The sequence below is a fragment of the Thunnus thynnus genome, chromosome 3, assembly GCF_963924715.1.
Source record: "Thunnus thynnus chromosome 3, fThuThy2.1, whole genome shotgun sequence".
NCBI lineage: Eukaryota > Metazoa > Chordata > Actinopteri > Scombriformes > Scombridae > Thunnus > Thunnus thynnus.
The window spans coordinates 1,274,676-1,292,376 of NC_089519.1; the positions used below are offsets into that span (position 1 = coordinate 1,274,676).

At 38.7% G+C, this 17,701-nt stretch overlaps 2 protein-coding genes across 2 annotated transcripts; both read left to right on the forward strand.

Annotated features, from left to right (window-relative positions):
- The first annotated feature begins 5,692 nt into the window (after positions 1-5,692).
- On the forward strand, positions 5,693-12,589 carry ap1m2 (adaptor related protein complex 1 subunit mu 2). Its single transcript, XM_067579354.1, has 12 exons — positions 5,693-5,929; positions 8,197-8,353; positions 8,540-8,607; positions 8,752-8,882; positions 9,009-9,156; positions 9,518-9,644; positions 9,767-9,909; positions 10,834-10,905; positions 11,103-11,261; positions 11,443-11,568; positions 11,969-12,044; positions 12,196-12,589. The coding sequence occupies exons 1-12, from the start codon at positions 5,888-5,890 to the stop codon at positions 12,219-12,221; spliced, it is 1,275 nt and encodes a 424-aa protein (XP_067435455.1). The 5' UTR covers positions 5,693-5,887; the 3' UTR covers positions 12,222-12,589.
- A 104-nt stretch (positions 12,590-12,693) lies between these two features.
- cdkn2d (cyclin-dependent kinase inhibitor 2D (p19, inhibits CDK4)) lies at positions 12,694-16,449 on the forward strand. The gene is made up of 3 exons (XM_067579368.1): positions 12,694-13,012; positions 13,381-13,539; positions 15,501-16,449. Exons 2-3 carry the CDS (start codon positions 13,399-13,401, stop codon positions 15,852-15,854), a joined length of 495 nt encoding a protein of 164 aa, XP_067435469.1. The 5' UTR covers positions 12,694-13,012; positions 13,381-13,398; the 3' UTR covers positions 15,855-16,449.
- The last annotated feature ends 1,252 nt before the right edge of the window (positions 16,450-17,701 follow it).

Sequence of the window (17,701 nt, forward strand, 5' to 3'; positions counted from 1 at the left end):
TATTAATGTGGATCAGTTTTACACCCAGTCAATGTTGTATCTTGACTGAGATAAACTGGGACATATGAGAAAAGACACTGTCTCATCCAATTCAAGCCTGGTAATTAGATTTTGATAGAACATGAGAGCCAAGCACAAGATGTTTTCTAAAGCTCTCCCCCGACAAAACTAATTATTCTTAAACTGGGTGCAATGGGTATAATACAATCTTGTATGTTGCCTGGAAACGTTACCATCACTCTCCGTCTACAACACAACATGCACACAGAGTGTATGAGTGCTGAAACAAATTGCCATCGGACTCTTGTCCTTCCTGTCTGTCTTTGCTCTTGTACCTCCGTCAACTTAAACAAACATATATCCCATCATTTGAATCATCCGCTGGTCTCACCTGTTAGTTTTGTTTGAATACAACATTTAGTAGAATTCACAGTGCCATGAATTTTAGATGATATCCAAATGAATAAACTTCCACTCTTTTTCATTTATTATGAGGTGCAGAGACAGCTATTTGGTTCACTTACAGCAGAAAATAATGAATGCTTTATATATAATATACTTTTTCATTAGGAATTACTCAGAATATCAACATTTTTTTCTGCAGATCAAAGGGGAAAGTTTTTGCTACAAAGACATTTTTATTCTAGTCATGTAATTTAAACAACTAAAGATGATATGAACAATTTCCATTATATTTCTGTTTTTCTGTCATCATGTTTTCCTCATGAGATCATGTGAAATCCAACAAAAAATGTGTTGTTTTAACATGTAGACACATAACCCATTATATAAAAAAGAGGGACATCAAATCATCTAAGGCCAAAAAGGCCGTGCTGTTTGAATAATCTGAGATGGCCTGACCCACCCATAAAAGCAAACAGCCATCATCCTCTCACTAATAAACCGCTGCCATAATTCATGCTTATGCACAGTTTCATTATGAGGAATTGGTGAGTAATAATAATAATAAAAACCAGGATATAAATCATGCCTGGGTGAGGACAGAGACTGGCGGAGCAGGTTTTTCATGCCAGAGGCGACGGCGTTTCGAATGTGTCAACTTAAAAAGACTGTGTGTATCTATGTTTGACATCACAGACGGGCCGTGTTCAAGAACACGCAGCACCACCATCCTCTCGAGTCCCTGAGAAGCTTTGCTATGTTGTCTGTCAGGAACCGAGATCCACATTCCAGTGTGAAGGACTCCACACCCAGCAGTATCACATCTGATGATGATGATCTAGTTCTGTGCATCCACTTTACTTCACTTTACTTGACATTTGATGATAAGGTCATTTCAGCCACTAAGGGAGCTAATTGCATCTAAAGTGCACACAGAAGTGGAAATCTTATCTTTCCATCGCAAGCAGCATCACTGTTGACACTTTGCTATTCATATAAATTAGCCTGAGTACCAATGTGTGCTAATAGGTCCATGAGGTAATATAAGCAGAGACACCTGAGGCTCAGGTGACAAATGACACCTGCTCTCTGCAATGTTGTCTGTCATCCCTATCTTTTACTCACCTCACTATTTACATATCATCGCTGTCTCCCTATTGGCCGGCAGGCAGCTCACACCACTGAATCGTAAGCAAAGGGGAGTATCCTCGAAAATTGACAGTGAAAGGAGGAGGGGCAGGAGGAAGGGGTGGATGGAGGATAGATTCCCCTGTCAAGTTACCAAACAGGGCACCAACTGTCTTGATGATTAAGTAACAACAATAGCCTGTTTGGTCCCTGCCTGACAACCTGAGGACCAAACAAGATGCAGGACGCAGGAGGATGCAACTGACACCAGTGTTGAGGCAAATTACTTGTACTGAAAAAAAAAGAAAGATGCTTATTCTCAATACACTTTTGTAAACTGAGGAGAATCTACTGTATCGGTGGAACGTAGTGAAAGTCACAAGCGTCTCTGTAAGGCGTCCTGCATCGATTCCAAAACTAGCAGTAACAGCGTTCATCATGGCACGTATCACAGGAAGTCTCACTAATATCTCTTTCGCTCTGATCCTCCACGCTGAGCTCGACTCCTCTGACCCTGACAGTATGTTTTCACTTTGAACAGTGGAGTCCTTGATTGATGAGCCAATGACAAACCAGGGAAGCCGCTAGAATACAGTTCATCTCTGTCTTTCCCATCACACCAAAATATTGTTCTATGGCGGATTTGAGATGATCGTTGTCCTGAGATTGTTTTAAGAAACCCAGTTCACCTCCTCCAAGCTCGCTGAACGTCATCCGTTTCACTGGTTTGACTGATATGTGAAGAGATGCAGTAGATTACTCGGTTTTTCCATTGCACTGATTTTTTTGAGCCTGACTCATTGAAAGATAGGTTCCTAATTTTTCAAGTCTGTCTTAAAACAATAATCAGGTGCCCAAACAAACACTGACACATGTTTTTCTTGCTGTAGTCATTCCTCCTGTTCATACCGACCATCAGGAGATCCCTTCATAATGCACTTTAAATATAAGTGACCAATTCCTAAACTTTTAAATACATTTTTGCTCAAAAGGAGGACTGTGGGTTTTGTCCCTCATCACTTTTATGGTATGTACATTTGGAGAGGATCTTCTAATAGTCTGTATGATCAAGAGGAATGATTACAGCGAGTAAAACCTGTTTCAATGTTCATATGGGTGCCTGACTTGAAACATTGGGAACCTGTCCTTTAAGATCAGTGGAAATGTAAGTCTTTAGTCATCTCATGCAGGACTTGTGTTGAAATATACTCTTGGAGGGGAGCCTCTCTGGACGTCCTTCAGCCTAATGAACCATTTTACTGGGTTAGAACGATGATGAAGGGCTGCTGTAGATGCTCATTGTTATTACGGTGGCCATAACTAGAAATTCTGGGTGCCTGAAAGAATTATCCTCTGGATCTCCCTTTTTAAAGGTGTGATATTTCTACTGGATTAAAGTGGACCATCTCGAGCTATTAGCTACCCTTTCTGCCTTTTTAGGGCTGCAACCAATGATTGTTTTAAATATTTTTTTGATTACTTGATTATTTGAAGAAAATTGTTAAATGCCCATCATTGTTTCACAAAGTCTGAGTTTGTACCATCAAATTCCTTGTTTTATCTTACAAACAGTCCAAAGATATTGGTACATTGAGTTTATAGATATTAAGTTTTCTATCATGTATGATGACGATGATGAGAAAAGCAGCAAGTTTGAAAAGCTGGAACTGGAGAATTAAATCCCCAAACAGACACATGAATAAATAATATAATATATTCAAACTTTCACAATAAAGAAATAGTAGCGGGGAACTCCAACTTTAGGTCAAATGCAGTGCAATTCAGTTGGATCTGCAGGAGGAAAAAATAACGAAACGTCTTTTTTCTCATCTTGTCTGACTATGAAGCGTTTCCATATGCTTGTGTTGGATTGCAGCCACTGTAGGGGGAGGCTGCTGTGTCTGTATTTCTCCTCTCATGTATAATCCAGATCACGTGAATCAGTTAGGAGAGTCAAACACATGATACATGTAGTCCAAGCTGAAGGGCCTAACTAGGGTGCTTACATTAAAGGAAAAAAATGCTTCCTGTAGCCTCAGATTGATTTGGGCTGCGGGGTCGACATTTGAAACCCAAATATTTGTAGATGCTAGCCTTGACTGGAAATAAAGAGACTCAGTGTGTGAATAGTGACTTGCTTTAGCTCATATCTTTGAAAACAGTATGTTAAAGGTGTTGATATCTCCTTTATAACTCATTTATTGGTCATGTATTAGTAGATAAACAGTGACCAGATAAGAAGAACCAAACCTATATGGACAAAAGGAGTGGGATATTGGAAAACGCTGATCTCCATCTGTACCTCAAAGGCACACATTCACACTCCTCTGTTATGGCAGTTTGTTATTCTTAGTCACTGCCTTCCTACACATGGCTGATAAGAAGCAGACACAGGAGTATGGACGGAGGCTGGGATCTGGGGCATGAGGGCGGGGGGGGGGGGCTGTTAATACATGGAGATCTTTGTAGAGCACGATTTATGGCTTAAGAAGTTTCCAAAGCATGTGATCAGTATTTCTGCAACCCTGCAGAGGCCAGAGGCTACAGGTCAAACTCTCACATACAGGCAGAGCAGAAGTGACTTTACAACCCTTTACAAGTACATTTCTCTACTAATTTTACCTTCAGAAGTACAATTATGAACTTCAAGTGACCAAAATCTAACTTTCAACATCATCAAGCTTTATTTCAGTTAGTGTAAATGTAAATGTTATCAAACCAGAATACATACAAAAAAAGCACTTTTAACAGAAACAGTCAACAAATCCTCCACCAAGCACTTCACTGTATTCTCACACTTCATACTCATTCAAAGTAAGGTAGAGCATCAGGTCAAGTCAAAAGATATATTTTATATATTTATATATTTTCACTGAACAATGTAATGTCCATAAACACAAACTACATTCTTGTATTTATTCAACACACCACTCACCCCTTAAACAGGAATGCATGTTTGGCTTTAAACAATGTTATAATCTTTGGAGAATATTGCTCCATTTTTTAAATGTTTTCTGCTATTCAGAGCGACTCGTTACATGTGTTGTGTAGTCTTTGTTGCTGCTAACTCCCACTGTCAACACTGCCATTGTGTATGATGGAGTCAAGCATGAAGCACCACACCAGGGGATTAAACTCTGGTCCTTGCTGTTTTTTTTTTTTGCTCTGTGCCACACCAGATAGCTCAATCAGTGTGCTACTTTTACTGACTTTGCTAACTGCACCTTTAGCTCAGTCTGAACTGATACAAATTTGTATCCTAAATTATCTGAAATTTCTTTTTACCTTCCTGGTGGATGAAGAGCTACGCATCTGCTCTCATGATGGTCTATTATGTACCTTGTAAGGTATTCTACATCAGAGCAAATGTACTTACTTTTGAGTGTCATTTCAATGGAAAACTGCAAAAACATTTCCATTAGATACTGAGGTGTGATGCTGTAAGCCAAGGCCACCAGGGACACTCAAGGACACTTACAGCTGACAGATAGGTTTACAAGGCCTTTGACAGGATTCATGACAGCCATCATTTCAAACATTTACTTGTACTACATTATTATAAGCTAGTGGGTCATAAATTCAGATGTCAAGTAATCTGGGGCAGCTATGTTGACAGTGAAAAGGTGCACAATATTTATCTTACAGATAAAATAAACACATTTTACGTCACAGGAGAGTCACCGGCCCACAGTCTCTTCCTGGAAGTTGTAAAGTAAGGCCAGGGGTTGTTTACACAGATTTGATCAAAAGGACACAGTTTTTACTAGATACTATATGTTTTACCAGCTTTTTTGTTCACACTGTAAAAGGTTAGCTGTTACACACAGTACATTTATGATAATATTGCTGTGGTCAGAAGAAACCAAACATGTTCACATTTAAGAGAAAAAGCAAGATAAACTCTGTACAAACCAAAGACTGACCAACAACATCAACATGATCCAAAGGTCATGCAGTCAGCTCAGTTTCTCCCTGCTTTGATCACTGACTGTCTATAATTATTATATAGGCCTACAGTATATTTATGTACTCTTTATATATTTATATGCAGTCAATGGGTTTGATTTGTGTGTCTGTGTCGCTCTCTAGTGGACAAACTGAGCAGCACACCTTCCTCCTCCTCTTTGTTCAGGTGAAGCCGACACTGGTAAATGTTTCACCTGGATGCGATGACGTCACGACACCTTCAGGAAAAAGAAACGGTGGAGTCCATGATCACCTTAAGCTGATCAATGTCTTCGGTTTGGATGGCGGAGCGAAATTGAAAGCAGTGAAGACTTCAAGAGTTCAACTTTAAGCTGAGTTTACTTTGTGTTCTGTGTCAAAGTGCTTTATTGGTCCTGTGGACACAAACACAATGTCTGCCTCCGCTATATTTGTGCTGGATCTGAAGGGGAAGGTAGGATCACTACTACTGCACAACACCGGTCACTATTTATGTGGCTTTACACGACTTTTATTTCAGCGACAGGTTATCAAACCGCAAAAAAACCCCAAACTATTCCTCCTTTACACCGTTCATGTGAAGTTTTTAACTGTTGCTTTAACTGTTAAACATTAATAGCTTTTGCGTCGTTAAAAATTAATGAAGAGCTTGCGACAGACTCATTCATTGGCCTTTTCCCCTTCACTTCCGGATACATGTCTGTCATTGGAGATACAGGCTGCAGCCTCTAATAACTACATGTCACCAAACAGTGAAAGTGACCGATTCTGTCGCAGCACCTGTACACCTGTAGCCTTCAGTCATAGCATTTTATCTTGTAGCTGACAAACTCATAATGTAACCTGACACACAGGTGAATGCTGCAGAGGAACAGCAGTGGAAGTCCACATGGTTTCAGATGTCCTGTGTGTGATCTGTACAGGAACACATCATGTGCCCTTTTCATTTGACCTAATGTAAGCAAAATGCTGCTATTAAAACAGGAAGTGGGTTATAACCTGATGTTGTTGCATCTTGAGCAGGTGTCAGGTTTGACCTGTTTGCATCTCTCTTATCTTAAACATTTTATCTTTCAGTTTCAGCAAAGTACGTCATTGCTCTTAAAGTAGAAAAGGTATCCAGACTTCCAGGAGTTTGTCACAGGACTGGCAAGGATCACTGTTCCCTTCTTAGTTATGTAATTACTATTAGAGTAAATCACAAGGACAGCAGCATGGTGGCATTAATGTTAAGCTTACTGAATTTAATTTTCCCAAAATTTTGTTGCAGCCCCTTCTGAAATATTCACATCAATTGTATCAAAACCTCTCAGTAGCTCACCTGCTTCTCTTTATAAATCTACTTTTTTGTATTTTATGAAGATTTTTGGTAATGAAATTGGTGAGAGATCATTTCTTTAACCTAGATTCACCATCAGTGTAGAACTAAAAGAGTATTAGTCAATTAATTCATCAGACAGTTGTCAGAAAATTAATCAGGAACAATTTTGATAATTGGCTAAATTCTTCCAGCTCCCCAAATGTGAATATTTGCTGGTTTGCTGAGTCTTTCATGACAGTATATCATGAAATATCTTCAGGGTTTTGTGGTGTTGGTTGGAAAAACAAGAGCTGACATTTGGATGTAACATTTGGCTCTGGAAACTTGTTTTTATAGACCAACTTGGGAAAATAATGGGCAGTTAATTATTAGCTGCAGCCCTGCAGCAGTTTATATTGTGATTGACAATGACGGTAATGAAGAAACAACTGCAAGCTACTTTTTTTTGTAATAAACAATTTTGTTGGATAATTTATTGTGGCAAATGTTAATTCTAAATTTAGCACATTTTTGATTACAAAAGTTTGGGATACTGGTCATTTTTCTGTCTCCACGCCAGCGGCAGCGGTGGCTGGAGTCGTTATGTTTTCAGGTAGTTCGTCCTTCTCGTTCTTGTGAACATGATATCTCGGGAGCGCCTTGAGGGAATTTCTTTGACTTTGGCACAAACATCCACTTGGACTCAAGGATGAACTGATTAGATTTTGGTGGTGAAATTCAAAGGTCACTGTGACCTCACAAAACATGTTTTTGGCCATAATTATGACAAAGTTTCACTCAAATGTCTAATAGAATAAAATAATGAAGTGATGACATTTTATATCCAAAAGGCTCTGCAAAAACACTCCTCTGGTCATTATTCAACACCATAACTCAGGAACAGAAGGGGAGACTGGGACCATATTTAACATTTGGTCAGATACTGAATTGGTGACACTAATCTTGGGTTCCCACTTTGAAACTGTGGTGACTGTAAAGATCTTCTGTGCTGCCGGGTTGAAGATGTGTGTGAAGCATCCATGTTTTGCAGAAACATCCGTATCTGAAGCTTTGTCTACTGTCTATCAGAATCAGCTTTATTGGTCAAACATGTGAACACATATAAGGAAAATACACTTAATACCTTTAATTAAATTCCATCAAAGTCTTCACTACAAATATTAAGAGTCTGGACAGACACGGATGTAAACTGCAACTTGGCTGGTTGGCGGAGGCGTACAACTGTGAGGCAGTATTTCTAGTTTCTGTTAGTTTTAGTCACTTGATTTTCATTTTACACACCACTAATGATTATAAAACTGTACTCTAAAGGTTGTATTCTCTTCTGTAACCAGTAACTACCATATTTTGTTGAACACGCACTTGTCTGATAACCATGTGACGTTATTTTCCCTGCTCAGGTGTTGATATGTCGGAACTACAAAGGCGATGTGGACATGGCGGAGATCGACCACTTCATGCCTTTACTCATGCAACATGAAGAGGAAGGCCTTCTCTGCCCTGTAATGTCACATGGCAATGTTCACTTCATGTGGATCAAACACACCAACCTGTACCGTATCCTTGTCCTGGATGTCGCTGTCACACACTTATTAATGAGAGGCCAAAGTCATGATGTACACAGAGGAGTAATAAGCTCAGAGATGAATCCTCTAAGATCAATATAAGGTAAAAATGTACTGAAGTGAACAATAATAGTGATCTTAACAGTGTACAATACTCCTTAACCTGATCTCTGTACAGTGGTGGCCACAACAAACAAGAACTCCAATGCCTGCCTTGTTTACTCATTTCTCTACAAACTTGTCGAGGTGAGTGAGTATCACACATGCGGTTTCCAAGGAAAGACAGAGTGGAAGATGGCTTTTTAAAGATACAGATAATCCAAAGTGAAAACTGGCAGTTACTCCCAGCCGCCTCTGATAAAGCTGATGTCTGTTGTGCGTATCGTGCAGGTGTTCACAGAGTACTTCAAAGAGCTGGAGGAGGAGAGTATTCAGGATAATTTTGTGGTTGTCTACGAGCTGCTGGATGAGCTGATGGATTTTGGATTCCCTCAGACTACTGACAGCAAGATCCTGCAAGAGTGAGACACACATAGACGCACATAGAGTATCTACAGTATATATATATATATATATATATATATATATATATATATATGCGATGTTGCATCACAGGAGGTCACTTCATATCATGCCCTCTCTTGCAGATACATTACTCAGGAAGGTGCCAAGCTTGAGGTGGCAAAGAGCAAGGTGCCGACCACCGTCACCAACGCCGTCTCCTGGAGGTCTGAGGGTATCAAATACAAGAAGAACGAGGTCTTTATTGATGTCATTGAGTCCATCAATGTACTGGTACGGTGGGATTTGTGTATTTGATATAGAAATTAGAATATACGGTGCAATTTGGGAGTCACCAAATTCCTGAATTTATTCTAAAATCTGTCATTATTGCATGTAAATTTGCATTTGTGAGATTTTTTTGTAAAGCAAGTAAATATGGTAGTATGGTATTCAGTATATTAGTGTATTAATAAGTACTGTAACATTGTAACACTCGCTGCTTTTTAACTAACAAGTTATAGTAGTAATGTATGTAATAAAGTGATTTAATGCTTTCTGCTCACTATATTTGTGATATATTGTGGGCTTTTTTCTCTGCTTAATGTTTGATTTAGTTGACTGATTTATTCGCCTCTCTGTATGGTTTGTTCAGGTGAACGCCAACGGCAGTGTGATGAGCAGCGACATTGTGGGCAGCATCAAGTTGAAGACTATGTTGTCTGGGATGCCTGAGCTGCGGCTCGGCCTCAACGATCGAGTGCTTTTTGCTCTCACTGGACGTACGCATGCAGTCTCTTTCCATCCGTATCTATCGTTGCTCCAGTTATCCAGCTGGATATGCAGTGAATCTGTCTGTTTTAGTGACAAGAAACTGCAGCTGATCATGTTGTTTTCTGTTCAGGTGACAAGGGGAAGACAGTGGTGATGGAAGATGTGAAGTTCCACCAGTGCGTACGTCTCTCACGCTTTGAGAGTGACCGAACAATCTCCTTCATCCCTCCAGACGGGGAGTCTGAACTCATGTCCTACCGCATCAACACTCATGTTAGTCCCATTCAGTACCTGCTACAAATACTAAATAGTTTATATATGAAACTTATCACATGTGCCATATTTATGTCAAGTCAAAGTACGAGTTGTCTGGTGAATGCAACCAAAATTAGGTGCTGGTCATGACACACTAAGCTCCAATTATTTAATTATATCACAGTCGTTTCAAGAACACTTAATCTTGTTCAAGGCAAGTTAAACACAAGTGTCAGATGCAGCTTTAAATATACGTACACTACACTCAGTGACGTCAGTAAAAGGTACACCTGAGCTCAATACAAACAGTACACATTAGAAACAAACCTTTGACGAAATATGTCAACAATAATTTCTATGAAGATTTGAACAACGAGAGACAAAACAAGAGAACTGTATCTCTCCCAAAAATGTTCAAATGTCTCAATAACTCGACATAAAGAATGACCAAATGATTTATGTTTTCATTTTGCTATTGCAAGAAATGTATAGAAGGGGCCCTCAATGAAAAGTTGAAGAAATAAAGAGACATAAGATAAAATATAAACACATTTTTAAAGATAATTTCATCAATAGGGGAAAAAAAAGGAAAAGTCAATAAAACCGTCTGTACACATAGTGTGCATTTACAAACAAGTGAGTACAAACCATATGTAAACTTATAATACAGTGAAAGTTCTATGTATTTAGTTTCTGCTATTTATATATTTATGCCTTATATATTGCATTTGATGGAGGCTTTAAACCAAAGAAATGTAAATACATGTATTGAATGTAGAGAGTCAGAATATCACTGATGGTCCAACATACAGTAGTGTCACATTCGACCTGTTATAAATAGCAGAATCATATGCATATGTAACCCGAGAAAGTATGTTCACGTTGTTTTGATTGTTCAATCGTTTTCATGTTGAAAACAATTTTATCCATCATCTCTTACAGGTGAAACCCCTCATATGGATTGAATCAGTCATAGAGAAATTCTCTCACAGTCGTGTGGAGATCATGGTTAAGGTACTGAATTTTATGTATTTTTAACTACAAAGGCAACAAAATCAAACATATTGTGTCACTGGTGATGCATGCTTTGTCAAAAACTGTTAAAGCAAGAAAATCACAATGAAATCAGCAAAAAGTATTCCTGTTGTGGTTGCAACCCTGAACTGAGCCACATGGAGGCTAATGCAAGTTGTCCTGTGTTGTATTTTTAGGCAAAGGGACAATTTAAAAAACAGTCTGTGGCAAATAATGTGGAGGTGAGGGTCCCTGTCCCCAGCGATGCCGACTCACCCAAGTTCAAAACCAGCACAGGCCATGCTAAATATGTGCCTGAGAAGAACATGGTGGTCTGGACCATCAAGTCTTTCCCTGTAAGAACCTCACGACTCAATATGTTATATGCAAACAACATTAAATTCAAATTACATTTCTTTCTTTAATGACTATTCTAGTTGATGAAAGATGTAAATGTACTTTGCATTTAACTTTCTTTGCTACCCTCTGTTTATCTCTGTGTGTTTGTATAATCCATTTGTCTTTCCATCTATTTAGGGAGGTAAAGAGTTTCTAATGAGGGCTCACTTTGGTCTGCCCAGCGTGGAGAACGATGAGATGGAGGGCAAACCTCCCATCACTGTCAAATTTGAAATCCCATACTTCACAGTCTCAGGAATACAGGTTTGTGTGCATACAGGTTTGTGTGCTTATGCTTTAAATGTTAAATAGTTTTAGTGTTTTAAAAGTCAAATTTTAAAACATGTTTTTAATGTCATATAAGGTTATTGCCTGTGTTAGTATTAGTCAGGTCCATCTGCAAGCAAAACACTTTTATTCTGGATCTGAAACGTGTTAGAGCGTGTATATCATGTCACAAATGAATATGGGTGGTTAAAGCTTTATGATTACAGCTTTGCATAGGGTGTTTGCATTTTACTGCACGTAGATTGTTAAGTCAGTTCCCGTAAGACCTGATAATTTGTGCCCAGACTGGAAAACTAAATTAAAGTTGATTTGATGATACACATTAATGTTTCTTGCTTCAACAAGTTATGTCTCTTCTGTCACTCTTCTTCACTAGGTGCGATATATGAAGATCATAGAAAAGAGTGGTTACCAGGCGTTACCGTGGGTTCGCTACATTACACAGAGTGGAGGTGTGTAGTAATTTTCCATTAGACCTCAATATTATAAGACATACTGACTTTGGACATATGTGTACTGTTTAATCAAGTGGTTTACTGCATGACTGTAGAAACTGAATCACATTTTAACATTTCTTCATTCTTCACATTTCTTTTGATTTAGATTACCAGCTGAGGACCAATGTGTAAAGCCTGCGAGGATGCTGTATATCATTCACTTCCAGGACTTCCAGAGGAGCATAAAATGATCACTTTAACTGGACTGAAAGAATGTCTTTTAAATTTCACCTGCTCTATTTAAACTTCACTGATCTTGTTTTATTAAATCTTTGTGGGAGAGGATTTTAATGTTTTCTGATTGTTAGACCACTGCAAATAATTTAAATGTTTGATTCAATTATTCCTTTTAAACAATTTTATCAGTTTGTTGTATCCCTTTGTTGTTTTTTCACGAGTTTTCAACGCCATATAAGGACAGATTTTGTCCTGGTATTGTAGTTATGCATTGTGCAATCACAGTCACTGAATTCCGCCTAAAATTAAATACTTTCACCCGCCTTTTTTCCACACTTGCGTCTGGAGCTCTACTACCAAAAGGTCAGAAATGTGAATGAACTGCCTTTGAAGACAACAACGTATACGAATCGCCCGCTTTCTTGGCTAAGCGCTCTGATTGGTCGGCCGCGGCTGTTACTACGGTGATAGTGTAGTAACAGAGTTGTAACTCCACCTCTTTGACCATATAAGGAAGAGTGACCGCCTCCAGACGCGCTGTGATTGGTCAACGCGTGTTCTGCCCAATGTTTGTAAATTGTAGTCAGGAGACGCTGCTGTGTAGATCTCAGCGCGCAAATGTATTTTCTAATGTTGATAAACCTTCCTGGCTTGGATTTTATTTAAAAGTTACCGGTCTTTAGAGAGAGAAAGAGCGGGTTAGGACAGCGTTTGGCGACGTTGTGGATCTCAAAGAACCGAACAAGGTAACGTTATGCTACAAAGCGTTATAGTTTGCCCCCGTTTTTAATGTTAGCAGCTAGCCTGGATGCTAACCGTCTGTGAGGTTGAGTTGACATAACATAGCTCTCGTTAACAATTACACTTTCGCTTGGGGGGTTGTTGTTTAAACGTACGATTTGTTTAGACGACCTGATGTAACATTACGCTAGCAGAGTCGGTTAATATGGCGTCAACAGGGGGAACTGAGGCTAGCCGGATGCTGTAGTAGTAGCAGCTAGCTGTAGCAGACGTTAATCTTCCTGAAAAATAGCGTCGCTTCTTCACTCTTCATCTTGACGTTTGCTCGTGTGAGGTGCCCGTCGTTCACTGTTGTACATCTCCTACTGAACAGGCACAAAGAAAGACTATAATGGTCCTTAGTCAGATGGATGCAGGTAAAGCGTTGACGGCGGCGGCAGCCAAAGGGAACACCAGCGATGTGCAGAGGATCCTGGAGGAGTGCAGGGTGCATCCTGACACTGTCAATGAATTTGGCAGGACTGCGCTACAGGTGAGGACTAATCATTCATATTCAACCGCGTATTAACTACAACATTAAATACATATTCTGGTTATTCGGTTACAGGCGCGTCTCCTCCCTTCTTGAAACATGCCGTACACAAACAGTTGCTTGTTATGAATGTGTTATGGCTCCCTGTGTTAAAATGACAGGTTCACAGTGTTTCAAGTCTGTCATAAAACAACAGTCAGGAGCCCAAATGAACATTGACACATGTTTTTCTTGCTGTAATCATTCCTCATGTTCATACTGACCATTAGAAGATCCCTTCATAATGACCTTACAATGTAAGTGATGGGGGACAAAAGTCACAGTCCTCCTTCAGTGCAAAAATGTATTTAAAAGTTTATCTTAAGCTAATATGAAGCTCCAGATGTCTTAATGAGTCAAATCAAGTAGATATCTTTCAACGTTACAGTCTTTTTAGTGCCAAAGTTTTTGTTACTATACTTCCACCACAGCTCAACAGGGAAACACTGTCCGAGGAAACACAAAGAGGGAATTTGATGCTAAAAAGACTGTAAATGTGGCAGATATCCACCTTATATGACTAACTAGGACTGCTGAAGATTCATATAAGCTTCAGATACACTTTTAAATGCAATTTTGCACAAGATGACTGTGTGGACACACTGTGGATTTTTGCCCCCATCACTTACATTGAAGTATGAACAGGAGGATTGATTAAACCTCTTTCAGTGTTCATTTGGGCACCTGACTGTTGTTTGTGAACCTGTCCTTTTAAGGCAGAGTTTACAGTACAGTGTCTGATCTTCCAAGGAAATGAGAAATATTTTATTATTTGTCTGATGAATAGAAAGAGGATATAGACTCACAGCCCTGAAATATGATCTTAACTTCATCAAGGTTATAATGTTCAGTTTTTGATTAAACTGTTGTAGACAGTTATTGATTCAACTTCATGGTCAATTTGGAGGCTGCTGTTTGTGGTGTTGTTGAATAGTATTGCATAATACTGAAAGGTGTTTCTAATATTTTGTCCAGACCATTTATATAAATGAAGATACACTGAATAGTAAGGCTGTAATTAATTATTATTTTCATTATGAATATTATTGATTGATTTGATCTGTAAACATCAGAAAATAGTGTAAAATGTTCATCACAGTTTCCCAGACCTCAAGCTAAGTTGTCCAACCAACATTCAAAACCCAAAAGATATTTAATTTGCGATGAAATAACAAAGAACAAATCAGCAAATCCTCACATTTGAGAGACTGGAACCAGGACGTTTTTACTTGATGACTGACTTCAATGTTTAATTGATTATCAAAGTTGTTGCTGATTAATTTTCTGTCCATTGACTAATTGATCAAGGGACTAATAGCTTCAGCTCTAGAAACACCTATAACACAAAAAGACTGTTATATGTTCACATAATAGAAATTATATTAGAGTATTAGTATTAAACTATTTTGATAATCAATTAATTGTTTGGAATCATTTTTTAGGAAAAAAGCTTCTGTGATGTGAATATTTTCTGGTTTGTTTAGTCTTCTACGACAGTAAACTGAATATTTTTGGGTTTTGGACTGTTGGTCGGGACAAAAGAAGACATTCAAGGATGTTGGACTTTGAGAAGCCATGATCGAGATTTTACAGCATTTTCTGACATTTTATGGACCAAAAACTAATTAATCTGTAATGAAGATAATCATTAGTTGCACTATACTACACTATATCAATACTACAGACAGTAACTGTATTTACTTCTTCACCAGGTCCCATTTGACATATTTTCATGGAAATGACTTTTAGTACTAAGATGAAACACTGAATATGGACTGATGATCTCTGTAGGTTCTTGACATGAAATGGTTAAAAGGCCTCTGAATTTGATGAATCTGGGGTCGTTTACACCCAGATGTTGAATATAATAAATGAATGTAATAATAAATAATGTAGTAAACATCTCCTAATACTTCTCACAGGTAATGATGATGGGGAATTCCAAGATCGCCAGTTTGCTGTTGGAAAAAGGAGCAGACCCCAACATCCAAGACAAACACGGGATAGCGCCTGTCCATGACGCAGCCCGTACAGGATTCCTCGACACTCTGCAGGTTCTGGTGGAGTACGGCGCTTCAGTAAACATCCCGGACCAGAGCGGCGCCTTGCCTATCCACATTGCCATCCGGGAAGGCCACCGGGATGTTGTGGAGTTCTTGGCACCCCGGTCCGACCTGAAGCACGCCAACGTCAGTGGTCAGACGGCGATAGACGTGGCCCGAGCTTCATGCGTGCCTGATATGATTGACTTGCTTTTCGCCCACATTCATAGTTAGTCAGAGTTCTGGGTGACCTGAACCTCACACTTTTTGCTTCAAACCTGGTGACTTGAATTCATTGCTGTGTAAAGGATTATTTTTTTTGTTAATAGTGGCTCAGCATTAATATGTGATACAGGACATATTGTCTTGGCAGCTTATTGTCAGTGGATGGGTGGCTATATACAGTAGACACCTCTTTTGCACAGTGCAATTTAGGCACCTTTATATACAAATATATATATCTGTTTCCCTATTAATTGGGAGTGCACATTTGTAGATAGTTCCCCCCAGTGTTTTGTAATTATTTCCATTGTGTAAGAATTGTAACAGTTGATTCATTGTATGTGTTTTTTTTTACATTTTATTTTACCAAACTTGAAGTGGTGCACCCTGATTGCTTTGCATAGTTGTGTTTCTCTTAAGTAGATGTACTTAGAATTTACTCTTATTTATTGTTGGAATAGGACTGAATATTCCTGTGACTTTGTAAATAGCAACATTTATCGTGATTTGTTGAAATGTTATTTATACAGATACTTTTAAAACAAAAGTGAAATTATTCACTTTACTATTTGAAGATGAAAGCACAAAATAAAGTGTTGAACTTGAAGTTGGGAAGTCATAGTTTTGATTTTAAACAGCAGACGGAGTTATTTCTTTCTGGGAATTTAGGAGGAGTTTACATGATATATATATATTACATTATTTTGTCACAGCGTAACCAAAAACGTTAAAATGAAGTGATTTTGTGTATTTTTTCACATGAATTTAATTTCCGGCAGTGTGGAGACGATTTTGAAACAGCAATTAGACAATCGTGGGGTTATGTGGTAAACCTTTAAGGTTGCGAGATGCTTGACAGAATAGGAACGATGACAAAATCCACTTCTGCTCAATTTTTTCTGACTAAATGTTTCTCTTTCTTGTGATTTACTGGAAAGTTTGACCTCTAGGCTTTAAAAATGACTTAAATGTAAATAATCACCGGTGAAACTGCTCACAACTCAATTAAATATGCAACAAATGACAACTGGTCTGAAGTACACGTTGCTTTTTGAGGAAAAATAAGGAAAAAATGGATGAAAACCTCAGTTGTTAAGAGATGTAATTCACAGACCCAGTTACCCCAGCTGTCCTGACTGTTCTTATTTTAAAGTCTTTACAAACTCCAAGGAGCAAACAAGAATAGCTCTACTGAAACTCAAATTAAATTACATAATTTGATTTGTGCAGGTTTGGCTGAAGCTAAAGTGGTCTGCGTTAAACCACATTAAAGGCATTTTCCTTTACATGCGTAATGATCTGATGTCGTCTCCTTAAAGAGACAAATCTACAAGTTCTTTGTTTACTATGTTACATGCGTCCTTGAGTATCTAGCACTTCCCCCAAGGTGATTCATCAAGGGCATTTCTAATGACTCCACACTGGAATGCACCGCGCAGTGAAAACCCTCCGAAAGGTCACGCAGATATCTGGATTGAAACTCAAAATGAATGAGGGCCCTGTTTTTGTCGAGGCTTGTAGGTAACGGCGGCACAGTTTGCTGATGTTTGTGCTCGGTGCTCTCGCAGTACAATGGCTATTTTGTTTGCTTGTGTGCCACGGGGCCAACTTCTCAAGCAGAGAAAGGAGATACAGTTCAGTTCGCTGTGTGGAGGCCCATGATGTCACAGAGAGACCATGTACGCATGTTACTGTGCTGTTACATGTTTCCCTTCAGAAACACAAATGTACTCAAACTTTACTCTTAAACCGTATTTTGCTTAATTTATTAATTTTTTTTGACAGTAAAATTAGAGTTTTCTGTGTGTACTTGTACAGTATTTACCAATTTAATGCTACTTTATGCTTCATTACATTTC